We start from the raw sequence: 14,891 nt of genomic DNA, 5'->3' as shown, positions 1-14,891 counted from the left end.
TTAGAATACATATGCCCTACTGAAAACTGTTCCTATTCTGCCCCTCCCCAAGATTTCCTGCTTATGCTGGACAAGGCAATTCCTTCAGTTCTGTTTTCTTCCTGTCTGATTCAAAACACCCAATTCCTACTGTTTCCCTTGCGGTGGCACTCCTTTGACCATACAGTAAACAAGCTAAGTTCAACAAATGAAAATAAAACAATAAACCCCACAGCAGCATTAAGTAATTGAATGGACAAGGTGGGACAATGTAACCAAGGAACAGGATGTCACACAAGGAGCTGAAGGTAGGAACAGTGGGCTGCAAAGAACTGCGAGAACTACTCTAAGTTTCCAAACTGTTATTTCAACATTATCTCTGGCTCTCTTCAGGGCACTCTCAAGGTCTTGCTGATTCCCTTCAACCCAAGAAAAATGGTCCTCTGTACTATACTCCCCATCTATTCTCTCTCAAATTTTGCAATTAGGCAAACATAGTAAATGACTGCTTGAAGAAAGGGTCACAACTTCAGCAGTGACAAACGATCAAAACACTGTGTATACAATAAAACTTACTCTCCACAGCTAAGAATCCCCTAGCCCAAATCTATGTCTATTTATTTTGCTACAAAAATAGTAGCATCTGAAAGTATTTAAAATACAAAGTGGGCTGCAAAGAACTGCGAGAACTACTATAAGTTTCCAAACTGTTATTTCTAAAAAAATAGTAGCATCTGAAAGTGTTTAAAATACAACATGTGAGAGGTATGATTTTTCCCTATAGAGATTAATCACTTGTGTTACCTCTGTTGCTTTCTCCAGGCTCTGTCGGAGATCAAGCAATTCTTTATCGTGTTGCTCTTTGAGTTTATCCATCTCCACGTCATGGCTTGATACTTCTTCTTTAAGTGCTCCTTTTAAAGCTGTAAGCTCTCTCTCTCTCTTTCTCAAAATCTCTTCTTGTTGCTCTTTTGCTATTAATATTTCTTGCAGATCCTGTTTCATTTGCATCAGCTCCTAAAGCCCAAAATTAAACACAACTGCATGACAAATAGCTCCTATGGACGTTCTGTTTGTGTTTCAGAGAAGGAAAGCATGTAAGTTCCCCAAAGCCAACTTCATTTCATACAATTTTACAGCTTTTATAGTAAGCTAAAAATTTACTAAACCCTAAGGTTATTAGAAGTATAACATATAGCTGATGTTTTATATAATGGGTCAACATATCTGATGCTGTAAAACTATCAAAATATTTTGATGGTGTACATTATGCCATCTGTAAATAATGCAGGAGTCAAACAGAGGCTGCAATTTAACAACTCCCTCAATTCTACCTTCAGTAGTGAAGAGGTAGATAAGAACAAAGAAACAACTTTTTTTTTACCCACACTGCAAGAGAAGCAAACCCAATGATAATTCTTTGTTTTCTTTTCTGCTGGAAAGAATACAAAGTTGCTACATCAAGTGCTGAAGTCAAAACAAATGCTTCCCAACTGAGCCCATGCCTTCACACCCTTCCTCCTCCCACCACGTTCACACTGGAAGTCGTTTCCCCTCTTCAAATTGCTGGGAAGGAAGTGAGTAGTCACTGAATCTGAAGACTAAAGACAAACGTGCATACAAACACAGAATAAAGTAACAGCAGCAATCAAAAATGTACAACTTCAAGATTTATCTAATTTGGTATTTCTCAAGCTGTGAATAATGCAAAATCAGTGTAGGCTTGCCTTGCACTGAAGCAGGATCAGTACATCTAAACTCTTCCTGACACATATCATCTATTTTGTCATTAAAAGCCCACAGTGAAAGGGATTCTACTACCTTCACAGATAGGCATATTCCTCTGTTTAATTATCCATATTAATAGAAACATTTTCCAACAGTTCTTTAAATCTCTGAAGCTAAGTCTCTCATTTCTTACTCTATCTCCACACAACATTAAAAAAACCTGATCACTATCACTTTACAGCAACATTCCAAAAGATGTGCTTTTGACTCTTCCCTCACTCCTCCATTCAGATTGAAGTCCTTCTTCATAGATAATGTTTTTCAGTACTATCACCATCATTTGAGATATTCCCCTACTTATCTAAAACTTTCAACTACAGTGCTGGAGATTTAAGACTGTAATCTAAGACAGTAATCAAATCCAAACTATGCAAAACAAGGCAGACATTCTACTCAGCATGCCTTGGTGCAAATATCTTTAATACTCCTGAAATCTGTTGGCTATGCTTTTTTGCTCCTTACTTTATGTTTTATCACTTACTTTCCATTCTTAAGTTCGTTCCTTGCACTAGTATTAAAGACAAGTTATTTGTCTTGGTAATACAAAGTACTAAGATAATTCTGAATTCTAATCTTCTTTTTGAATCATTGTGCACTGACACTCTCACACACCCTTATCAACAAATTTAATAGGCTGTGTTCTCTATTTCATCACCATTAGTATAACCAATTTTTCTTTCATCCCAAGCTGACAAAAAACCTGTAGCTCTTTTATTCCTCTTCAGACTCTATCCTTCCTCTTCTCTGCCTGGTCCCATCAACAGAAACTCAATAGTTTAGAGACTGCTCTGGTGAGTTTTTTCAATTTTCTTAGCTGAATCTCATCTGGCCTTGCTAATAGGTACCTTTTTTTTTTTTTAACTGATCTTTCCTGTTGTGACCCCAAATCCTATCTAATTGCTAAAACTGACTGAGATGGTTATCTGGTAGTAGTGGATAATTCAGCTTTCTCTCAGCCATTAAATTATTTGTTCTCCTGCTCTATAAAACAATGGTACTTACACACTGTGTTCCTTTTAGTGTTAGTGTAGCTATTACAACATGCTTTCTTAGGTTATCTAAAAATGGTATATTGTTTTGGCTTGGTAGAATAGGAAAAGCAAAGGCAATTTATTTCTTCTACCTGTATCTTAGTTCCCAATTTACATGCAATTCTTCTGATTTTTTCATCCTCCTTCTGGTACTTTATAGCTTACCTCAATCAGAATCTCTTTCTCCCCTTCATCAGTATGTTTTGCATTATCCAGTTCATCATGCATCTCAGAGAGTTGGTCTTGAAGATCTCTGATCTCAGTCTGGTGTTGTTCCTGCTCCATCTTCACTTGAAAAAGCCTCATCAGTAAAAATCAGAAAGAATTTTTAATTTGTAGAAACACTAATTTGTTCATTCAAGTACTACAAAGATAAACATCTGTTCCCATATTTCCCGTTAGAGAATGGGATATAATGAGGCAGAAAAGTTAAATGTGAGAGGGGTAAAAATGAGTAATCTTCTAAGTAGGGATTTAAGTGCGAAGTTGTATTTTATTTCAAAACTGGTACTATAGTCCTGACTAAAGCATTCAAGTGTTTCCTCATCTCAAAGACTTGAACTTTATATTATGACCATGAAATATTAAAAGCAATTTGCACTTAGAAAAAGACTATAAATTCAGCAATCTTTCTCTTCCCTCCAGATGTTCTAAAAACATGCCTCTTTTAAATGGTAGAAACACTTTCTACAATAACAAATGTCACTTGTCTGATTCCATCAAGACATTCTGAAGACATAGGTACTTCTAATGTAAAATGCTTAAGAAAAGGTACAAATTCCAACAATACTTTTTTAGAGTTAACTCACTCCTCCAGGTTTTGCCTGAGTTCCTTCTCGTTCTCTTCCAGCTGCTTTTTTAAGGCTTCCTTTTCACGTATACTTTCATCAAGTTGCAACTGAAGATCTTTCAGGCTTGCTCGTGTAGCATCTCTCTCTTCCTTGGAATTTTGCTGGTTCTGAATTTTGTACACCAAAGGTTAAGCAAGATAATAGACAGCAGCTACATGAGTAAAACAGTTTGTCTCTCAGTCCCTGTCTGTCTCACCACAAGCAACAGATTAACATTTACCACTCCAGATACCTAAGAGGTTTTATGTGCATGTACCTAACATTTTTATTTACTGCTCCAAACTCCTTCTCAAATGATAAGAAACAGCTTTGTTAAAAGGGGTAACTGCCCCATGAGCAACTACACTTTAAATAAAAGTCTTCTGAATAAGCACGGGTAGATCTGGATTAAGAAGAACACAAAGCAAAAGAGATTCTGCTGGTTGATCAGTTGCCACTTACTTAAAAAAGTATAGTTGAAACAGTTAAAAGCTTTATAAGAACAAAGTGCTGTACCTTAATTTCGAGATCCAATTTTTTCTCTAATTCTTCTACTTTTCTTTCAAGTTCTGCTTTTTGTTCCATCAGTGCTTTTACTTCAGCCGAAGAATCTGAAACCTACAATTAAACAGAGACATTCCCACAAAGCCAAGATGTCCTTTGAGAACAGTTGCCTTTTTTTGCAATATAAAGCAAAATGCTACAAGCAAGACTAACAAAGTGTAGCATCAACTGCCTGAGCTCACTAGGGACTTTTCATGTGGGTCACGCCAAGCTAAGATTTTCAAAGGAACAATGATTTGATTTTCATAAAACTTCTTGGTAATTGCTCAAGGCATTTTGCCAATAAAACAGGAAATGTACAAACTTAGAGAAAAATTCAAATTAGGCAACATATGAATCAAATCATGAGTACTTGGGGCCAAATTTCACTGAGATACCACTAATTACACAAAATGGACATCAAAAGAATTCATGCTCATATGTCAAGACATTTTCAAATATCACTTTTTGGTCATTTCTTAAGAAGTGCTTTGCTAAGAAACAATGCTGCAATTAGTAACAGCTACATGAATAGCTCATTCCATGTCTGCCCCACTGAATCAACAGATTAACATTTACCTCTGCACATACCTAAGACATTTTATTTTTATTCAGTGCTCCAAACTCCTCAAACACTAAGAAAGATTTGTTTAAAAGGGTAACTGTGCTGTGAGCAACTACACTTGTAATAAAATCTTCTGGAAAAGCACAGGTATATCTGGATTAAAAAGACTATGAGGCAAAAAATATTTTCATTTTGACTAATTATAGCCCAGGATAAAATAATAAACAGTAAGCATTTAATCCTTCCCATGCCATCACTGCAAAAACTGGGCATTTCTTCAGTGTGCTTTAGAACTGTGCACCATATAGCAGGAAACAAATCAGTAGGCAGATTGTCAAATGCTATTGTTGTAATGTGGTTTCTAAACAATATCCTAGAGTACTGCTTTTCTCAATTACAAATTAAAATACTCTCCACTTAGATATCTACTTACATCACCATAATCACAAGATACTTCACCATTATTTTTTACAGCTATGTATAGTAGCTTTTTCTTTGACCCAATAACCTATTGATACTCATTTTAAGTTTGCATCTCTCTTCTTCCCAAACATAGGAACAAAATTTAGAAGCTCTCATGGTAGATTCTTTACACCTTTTTTTAATTGTTAGCAAATAGATTTGCCATAAGTCACCTCAGTGCATGAGCAAAATTAAGCTATACTCCTGAGGGATTACAAGAATAGCCCAATTGAAGTCAGTAAGATGATTCAAATTTTTCAACCCCTGTCTGAATATTGCACCACTTTGAAACACCCAAAGCAAATTAAAAATTCTTTACCTGTGTCTTTCCAGCAGCTCTTGACTTTAAAGTCTGAATTTTCTCAAAAACCAAGTTGACTTTCCTCTTTGTTGCATCGTCATTATCAGGACTTCTAAAACACACAGTACAAGTAAGCAATTACATGATCAAAGTTACTATTTTGTTAACATCAAAGCAAATTCAGAATGTCCAAACTATTGAAAATCACCACCAAAAAACCCCCAAACTAATATGAACCAGTCAAAACTTATGTTAACTATGGTGTATTAAAACTTTTAAAGTGAAGGGCTAAAAATTTGTATTCCAAATGTTTTCTAAAAAGCCAACCAAACTAAAGAGGTCACCTCTTCAGCTCTCTTCTACAAGACTGTAACTGTGAAAAGACAGATATTCAGCATGTATATTATTCAAACATACTGAAATAATAAGTAATTAGTACTAGGTTTTTCAAGTCCTGACTGCTGCACCATAAAATAACAGTTGACCAGCTCCCAGAACTTGTTACATCAGGAATGCAAAGAAATTTCAATTTCTTTCAATAAGTTATCAGTAGAAAACACCAAGTAAAAGAGTTACAGGTGGACAAAGGATTGAATGCACAGCACCAAGAGAGCTTTTGTCAAATCTTATTAAATAACATTTTGTTGTTGTTCAAGAAATCCAAAGGCTGAAACTCCCGTGAGTGATGACTTGAATTCTGCAGTATCCTTCATATCATATGAAGATTAACTCCAGAGTTATTTAAAAGACAAAACATATTCTGATTGACAAGTTTTAAGTGCATTTAATCATATCTTGTATAATACTTTACATAAGTCCTGATAGCTTGGGTATTTTGAGATCCAATCTTAGGATCATCTTCAGGATGTCCTTAGAGGACACAGCTGGTTTCCAGAATTGGGAAACAGACATTTCATTTAATTTTAGCTTTGATCTTACTGGTTCACATTTTAAATGTAATAGCAAATGAACACTGAGAAAATTCAGTCTCCTATCCAAAAGTTAACTATGTTTACTAACCCTTCCTTAAGGTAATTGTAAAGTATCTGTTTAGCAGTCTCTTCATTTGTTTGCTGTGCAAGATCTTGCTGGCCTTTTAAGAGATCAGGAGTTGCCTAAAAGGACAAGATAAAATGTCAAAAGATGAAATCCTATGAGATTTGTAAAACCAATCAGTACAACTGAACTTCTCCATGCTCTTCTGTCATGAAAATACTTATGTCCTGTGAACCAGGAGTTCTCAAAGATCCACTGGAGTTTTGGCTTAGTGCAGTAACTAACCATATTCCACACCAAAAGAAAAAACCCACGATATAATTTTGTGTAACGTTACATATTTCCATAATCTACGTCACTGCACTTATGCTTAAGAATCATTATAACATCATTTACCAGAATCTGCTTTAGCCCCATCTTCTTCCTTCAACCACACGAGAGCAAGTTGTTTACAAACCTGTATTTCTATACTTACAACAACAAGAATAATTTTTCCATTTACATTTCTCCAGAACAATCCCATTTGGAAGTATTGTATGATGGGAGTTTGTTCCAATAAAGACCAGAAAAATATGCAATAAACTGTTTTCATGTGCTTAAAGATAAATTCAAACTTACCTGTATACCAGGGACGGATGAAAATGTTTTTACAGAAATCTTCTTGGCTCCAGAATCAGGTGGAACTGCGATTCGGTTTGGCAACAATAAAGTAGAAGTTACTGTTGTAACTTCCTCTCTCTTATTCTGTCCTGGGAGCGTCGAGGACCTACACAGCAAGCTCTCACTATCAGCTCCATTTTGTTTATGGCGTTGCAAAGAGCTGAAATTGCTGTTCTGAGTGTCTTTATCATGCATTTTCAGTTTTCCAATACTTCGAGCAGAAATCTTCATCTCCTTGGAAGGTGACTTTTGCTCTCTGGATAACTGCTTGTGAAGGCAAATTTTAGATGGTCTCAGCAAGTGCTCAGTTGACTTACCCAAGCTTTTACTGAATTCACCTAAATAACCTGAATTTACATCATGCCCTAATGACAAGGCACTATCAACACTTCTTGATCTTTTACGATCATCAGGATGAATTCTATTCCTTTTTCCTGACCTGCCTCTTCTGCGAGAATCAACTTTCTTATCAAACTTCTCAATTAGCTGATCTACCCCTGGAAGGGAACCGGTGTCAATATCACGACCAGTTCCTGGCAAAAATGGAATGTACCTCCTGTTTTCATGTCGATTAACGTTGTCTGCATAGATGGCATACTCTTGGTCATCAAGTAAAAACCTGTACAAGGAATTTGCAGAAGTGGGAGTAGCTGATGAGGACGATGACCTCCGTGAATCATCCAACACCGGCCCACTTGAATCTTGTCTGCGAAAGGGAAGAACATCTGGTCTAGGTTTTCTTGTCTCTGGATAAGCAGTGGGACTAACACATGGGGATCCCCCTGCAGATGAAAATGACCCTGAAACACACATGTCATTGGGGCTGATCATGCTACTGGGACAATCCAACAGCTGCTTATTTTGATCTTCTGCTTCCACTGACCTGTTCAAATGTATCTTTTTTGAATTTGCTTTGGTTGTGTCTGCAAGGTATGGATTTGTCTTCTGTAGGGACACTACTTTAGATGAGGAAATCCAAGGCTTTGCTTCAGTTTTTTCATCTGCAAAAGATTTAGGTTTACTACACACAGAAGACTGATAATTATCCAAGTTCAAGTTATTTTTTTCAGGATCATACGGCTGTAAAAGTTCAGGATGTCTTTGAAAATTCAACAAATTGGAGGATTTCATTGTTTCATCTTTAAAATGTGATACTCCACTTTCCTTTTCATCCACATTGCTTATCTTCAGGTTTTTAAGCACAGAGGGTTGCACGTGCTGTGTTCCAGCAAATTTTGTGTGTTCACTGATTTTGTCTTCCAACTTAAAAGCAGTATTGGAGTCTGTGGCTGGCTTGTTTACAGTCTGAGATATGACCTGCTGTTCTTTTCCAGGAGGATTTTCTGACAGGCTTCCTTCTGTATTGTTTAGCACTATGTAAGGATGTCCATCTATTCCTTGGACTCTAATACTGACACCGTAAGACCCCGTCCTAGAATTCTGTGCATTTTTAGTTTTTTGAGTCTCCTCACTTGTGAGTTCAAGAGTCACTTCATAGTCCTGTTGTATATGCTTAAAACCAGCAAAATAGGGCTCCATGTCTCTCAGAGGATTATAGCTGAGTAGGAGAAAAATTACAAAACTGTCATTGTTTTAAACAATTTAGATTATTTCATTAATTACTTTATTCCACCATTCAATGTGACTATGAAGACTAATGGCAATATGCAGAGAAATCAATATCCAAGCTGTTCAAAGCCCAAAGCAAATGCACCATGATACAAAGACAAATGTCTAACTGGTAGATTCTGGATCAATGTAATGTTATTTTTTGATGGCAAATGTTACCTTCACAGAGTTGGTGCTTATTGTTTCAGAATCAAATTACTTCAAATAGAAGTAACTCTAGTACAATTTTTTGAGTCAGAGCAGCTTTTATTTTGGGTATCTCCATTATATTTACTGAGAGACTGTACCCTTTGCAAATCCATGACTATTTTATAGCCAGCAGTTAGTAGCAGCTATATTAACATTTAAACATAAGATCAAGAGAGCAAAACACAACCAGGCAGTTTTAGGTTATGAGTTTCAGGTAGCTAAAGCACTACAAGGAAGATCAATATCCTCATTCCTTTGAGTTGTGCTTTTACATACTAAGGTTTCAACATTTGTTTCTAATGACATCTGAAAATAAACTTTTCATTTATTGTCTCACTGTCATCCCTAAGAATAATCTTTCCTATAGATTAATTTAACAATCTCATAGTTGTTTGTTCCAGAAAACTCCAGTTGCTATCTTAAAACCAGACACTTTGCTGAGCAACAAAATTGAAAAAATGCTGCTAGTATTTCCAAGGCTGATAGTACCTTTTACAGAAGCAATAAAAATGTTAACTCCAGGTTTTATGTGCCTAAAGTGTTTCAGTTCAAGAGAACCTGTGTTTTTAATGCTAAATGTCATTCTTTCTTTCTCTAATGGATGGGTTTGGGGGAAGTTTGGGCATATGTCTGTTGCATATTATGAGCCAACCGTCTAGTGGCAGAGGCAGTGCAGGGACAGTAAGAGCTGTGTCTATAAAAGAATGGAACTCAAGACTCTGTTGGACTGATGTAAAACCTGGAGGGAATAAACTTTTGAACTGAGCTGGAGAGTTGAGTAATCACTGAAGCCTGACAAAACCAAGATCACTAAATGATGGTGAGTAATCATCAAGAGGAAACTGAAACAACAGGATGTCTCATAGAAAAACAAACCTCTGCAGCCAGTTTCACTCTCCTGTCTATCTCAGCAAGAACCACCTCCCTTAAATATTCTAGTCAACAGCAGAAGTCTCATTTTTTCCCAACAGTGAATGAGAAAGTTTGGCTCAATATTCATAGTATGCTAGTTTCCACCCAATTCTTCCTTCTCGCAGAACAGCTCCCCTCAAAAACCTGTTCCTCTCTCTAACAGCCAACTCCAGCTCTTCCTCAACAGCAGGCTTACTGCAGCTCAAGGAATCAGCATATGTTTCTCTAAATACAATGCCAGATATCAAAGGATTCTTTTCATGAAGAAAAATAGCAGTATCACTGTCAAAGTCCTCCTGAGCTATTAAAAGATTCAGTGAACTACTTAAATTCCATAAAGAAACATGTATATTTCTCTTCTTCATAGGCATCATACTAATAAAAACTCTTAATTTTACTACACAAAAGGATAAAACCTTGTAGAACTGAAAGTGCTAGCCCAACAACTCTGTCACTAAAATATTTTATCTTTCTGGAACTATGAAAAAAATATTATATATATATATATTCTCATGTCATCAACAAGAACGCAAGACAGATGACCCTACCATTCAAATATTTGAAGGCTTTACTCAGAATTCCTATTTTATAGGATGTCAAGCCACAGTGGATAATACTCACATGAACTACATTGTACCCAAAAGTTGTTTTACAAGAGATTTTTAAACATGTAAGATGGTAAATGTTCCTAAATCTGGTAAAAAATGCACTACTGTCTTTCCTCAGGCACAGCCTTTCTAAGGAAGACCTATAGTGATGAGAATTGATTAATTACAGCTACAGACATATTTCTACACTCACAGTACAGTTGGCATCTCGGGCTTTGGCAGGGTTACAGCAATAGATTAGGATAAGAGGACTGAAGCTATTCCTCTCCCATCTGGCTGCCCCACTCCTCTGATGGGCGTCACCATGTCAAAAATGAAAACATCTGAAAATTCTGATGGCTGAGTATACAACTCAGCCACAAAAATCTGCACACTGGTGTACCAGGTAAATGCCATCAGCCTTGTGTTCCATACTATTAAGAGCTGAAATCCTGACATCAGATGCAGTGGAGGAGCTGACAGCTGGGGGCTCTGACAGTCACAACTGTCTGGTCCTAATCTTCTATGTCTGCTGAAGCCCTTAAATGTTATGACAAAATAGAATGAGGTTTGATATTTTAACAGTACTTGGGAAGATAGTTTCCCTATTTGTGGGGCTGCTTGTTCCTTTACAAAAAATAGAAGCTTGTTTTTTAAATAGAGAATGATATAAATTCTAATTTGAGGTTTTCTACCAAACTAATACTTGAAATTTTAAATAATAAATTATTGCTAGTAATTTTATTTGCTTTCTGAGAGTTTAAAAATACTATTTTCTGAAAACAGAAGCAATGACTGCATAAATTCTTAATTAGGTAGAAGACTATCATTCTATTATACTATAAAATCAGTTCTTGTCTCCTGTCTGTGAAGAAAGTATCATTACAACATAATATACAGAGTAATCAGGGCATGAGAAATAACTACTTCAATAACCTATTTTCTCTTGAAAATATTCTACTAGCTAAAACAATAGAAAATATAGTCAAGGACATAAAACATCAGTATCTTTCAGAGACTAAAAGTTCAGCTGCAGTTTAGAACAATATAAGTATATTGACATCTTCTCTTTTGTAGCTTCATCTGCTGTTCATACCAAGCCAAATTTTACTGAGCTGCAAAATTTCTCCTGAAAACTTGCAAATAGTTCAGAAACAAACAGCTAGAATTTCTACAGTTACACCATATAAACTTAAAGAGCTGGATTTACTTATCAACAAATTCAATAAATCCCATCATCAATTAAAGCAAGTCCAAAAGAACACAAAGTTCCAGGAAACACAATCAGGCACAAACAAAGAAAATTCACTCCACAAAGTCACACAAGTTTTACAGATACCACTGAAGTGTATTGACTGTATTTCCCAAGTAAGTTATTTCATTCAAAAATTCATCAAAAGAGTAATTTTCAATCAAATATATCCTTGTAAACTGATGAGAGCTGAAAGAAACTGACTTAATGAGTTTACTGTAGACTGAGCCTGAACCTGCAGGCCTAAGCTTTTGTATCTACATAGGCTCTTCCTCACTCTGAAACCACATGAGAACCATGTGCAGTCCCTGTGTGGTCACATCCCATTTCATCAGGCTACAGTTCCTAAAAAAGTTAAAACCAGGTTGGTCTGGGAGATGCTTACTTCACTTCAGTGTAGGTATATTACCAATTGACTTTAAAATGTAGATCTTAACAAAGTATCTCCAAACTCAAAAACTGTACCTGTTATCTCAGCTAGTACAACCCTCCCTGCTGCTCCTGTGAGCCCCCAGCCACACAACCTACTGACCCAACAAATAAAGGAGTTTTCTGTCAGATCAGCAAGTGAGGCACCAAGGTATGATGGGATCACTCATTTTATCAGCAACATGGCCTTGGACTGCTTGAGACCATCAGAAAATTTCAACTGTGTTTTAACTCCATTTTCAGGGATAAAAACCTTTAAAAGCTTCTGTGAACAAACGAAAAAAACCCTGGCACTCAAAGCTGTTCAGGCCCTTCAGGTTTGGGATTTCCTCTTAAAATAAGACTTTGTGAAGGTGTTGAATCACTCATTTTAAACACTGACCTCCAGAGGTTATGGAAGTTCTATAGTTCTGATAATTACTCAGAAATGGTTTCATTTTTCTGAACTTCTTTTTGACAAAAATAGAAACTGTGCTTTTCCTTTTTTTTTTTCTTAGAAGAGAACTTGTCAGTCGAGGTTTTCACATCTGAAAATCCAGTACTTTGCATGTTCTTCTGCAGCAGTTTGTTCTTCAGAAGTGATAGGATATTTTACAAAGAACCACAGATAAACACTGAAGTTTAACAGGTCAAAACCATTTAGAAAAAAAAATCCTTTAAAACATTTCCTTTCACAGTTATTTTAAAGCCAACTAACAGGAGCTATGTGAGACCTGCTTTACAAAGAAAGAAAACCTCTGTCATCTGGAAGCTGACTGCTCTCCCTGACAACAGGAGCAGAAAGAGAAACATACTCTGGTGCCAGACATGTCTGTTCCCTTCTGAGCATTACAGCATCACAACGGCACAGAACTGTCTCCACTCATCCATTTCAGGTCTTCTTTACCCAAATCTACAAGACAGATTTACCAAAAAAAATTACCTTCCCAATCCTGCTAAATGCCAAACTCTGCAAGAGAAGCTTCTCCTCTGTATCCTGCCCATACACCCTCATTACAGCGCACGTGTGCCATGGAGCACGTCCCACTTTCTGCTCCAGTGTGTGAGCCAACTAGCTGCCCTGGAGAGTCAGGGCCCCTGGGATTTTAATACAGACAGAGATGTTGAACAGCATTGGAGGGACACATTATCCCAACAGATACATTCCCTGGCCTCCTTAAAGAGCCACAGATCCTACACAGGTATTGCCTCACATTACATGTATGCTCCTTCTGCATACAACTAGTGAGGGAATGTGATAAAAGAACCTGATCTGACTTTTCCCATGGCACTAGGGCCCCTCCCTGGCTCCCTTAATCTCAGAAAAACAGGAACTTCCCCATATCCAGTATCATAATCCCAGAACCTCTAAAACTGAACCAGATTTTTCATTAAAGGAAGATTAGGGCATACCTCGTTATCTCCTCCCTGGAGGAGAGAACTTTAAGAATTCTGAAAACTTCAAACTATTAAAGTCTAAATTATCAAATTACATTTGCTTCCATGTAATTTATTTCCAAATTTTCTTACCCAAGAAGACCAAAGTCATTGCCCATATTATTTAATCAGTGTCTTTTTTTTTAAAGTGGGATGTAACAGATTATGGATGTTTACTCCAGATTTTTCACATGCACAGCAAAATGTCAGGAAGGAACTATAAAATTTGTCCTCCAGCCTTACATAACATTGAGCTTGCTCTCCAAGCTAAATAATGGATTCTCTGTGCAGCTGACTATTCAGAAAGTATCAGCAACATCACACAAAGACAAAGTGGGTGTTAGGTCAATAATAAATGACAGTGCTATGGAAAAAGGACAGGAAATAATTTTAGGAGACAAGAGGAAGGAAAACTTACATACTGTGAGGGAAAAGAAAAGGAAGCAGACAGGATAATTCATGGAAAGACCAAAACTGTAATGTTTTTACACTTGATGGAACACAGTCTCACAAACATGCCCTGCAAGTATGAGGGGAAGCTTCATCATTGTCAATCCTACCTACGATTTGCCTCTGCTGAAGAAAAATGGGCCTAGGTTGCTGTCCCTTTCAGTCTCCATGGAAGATAGCTCTGGGGCAGCTGATAAGTTTATTTGATCTACTGCTTACAGAAGAGCAGAAAGGAGAAAAGTGAAATTTTAAACTTCTAGATATGGGACTGTAAAAAAAGACAGTGAAACTCATTTAAGAGCAAACAGACAATATCCAGCAACAGAAAGACATCTGAAACAACAAGTTTGCCATCTTTCCACCAGATTCCTTATCCCCACTTAAATTTTTTTCCTACTTGAGGAAATTTGTCTATATAAAATCGTATTTGTATCATGTGGCAAGCACTCCCCATAACTATTAGAATGAAAATTACAATAGTTACAGTATACAATGAAACTTCTACAACAATTCATTTTTCCCCTGTACTGTCTGTAAACTGCCACTCCCAGTCTTAATGGTCAAAATTCAAACTTTTCAAAAGGCCTGTACAAAGGGTTTTCTGCAATATATCATGTCATAGCATATCTCTAAGCAGCAGTGGAAAACAAAATCAGCTTTATTTTATTACTGATCAGCTTTTCTCATATCGGTATCAAAAACCTACCTAAATTTCTGTAAATGAAGAACTGGGAAAAAGACAACTGAGTTTTCAGATATTAATTCCTTTTTAAAGCAGGCCAAAAGCTGCATGTTCCACCACTTCTTTCTACTTTTTGTAAGGAAAGAGGCTGTGAAAAATTCTAGACTTGAAAAAATCAGGAGTTACTGGG

General features: G+C 36.6%; 1 protein-coding gene across 1 annotated transcript in view; it reads right to left on the bottom strand.

The window, feature by feature from the left end:
• CGNL1 (cingulin-like 1) overlaps window positions 1-8,694 on the bottom strand; it is a 38,899-nt gene extending 30,205 nt beyond the window's left edge. The window contains 7 exon segments of the mRNA XM_009084445.1: window positions 784-996; window positions 2,964-3,099; window positions 3,608-3,756; window positions 4,145-4,239; window positions 5,493-5,611; window positions 6,520-6,614; window positions 7,114-8,694. Coding sequence (XP_009082693.1) covers window positions 784-996; window positions 2,964-3,099; window positions 3,608-3,756; window positions 4,145-4,239; window positions 5,493-5,611; window positions 6,520-6,614; window positions 7,114-8,694 — 2,388 coding nt within the window.
• Between the last annotated feature and the right edge of the window lie 6,197 nt (window positions 8,695-14,891).

This window comes from Acanthisitta chloris, unplaced genomic scaffold (genome assembly GCF_000695815.1).
Source record: "Acanthisitta chloris isolate BGI_N310 unplaced genomic scaffold, ASM69581v1 scaffold19681, whole genome shotgun sequence".
Taxonomy (NCBI): domain Eukaryota; kingdom Metazoa; phylum Chordata; class Aves; order Passeriformes; family Acanthisittidae; genus Acanthisitta; species Acanthisitta chloris.
This window is presented reverse-complemented; position numbering and strand designations above follow the sequence as displayed.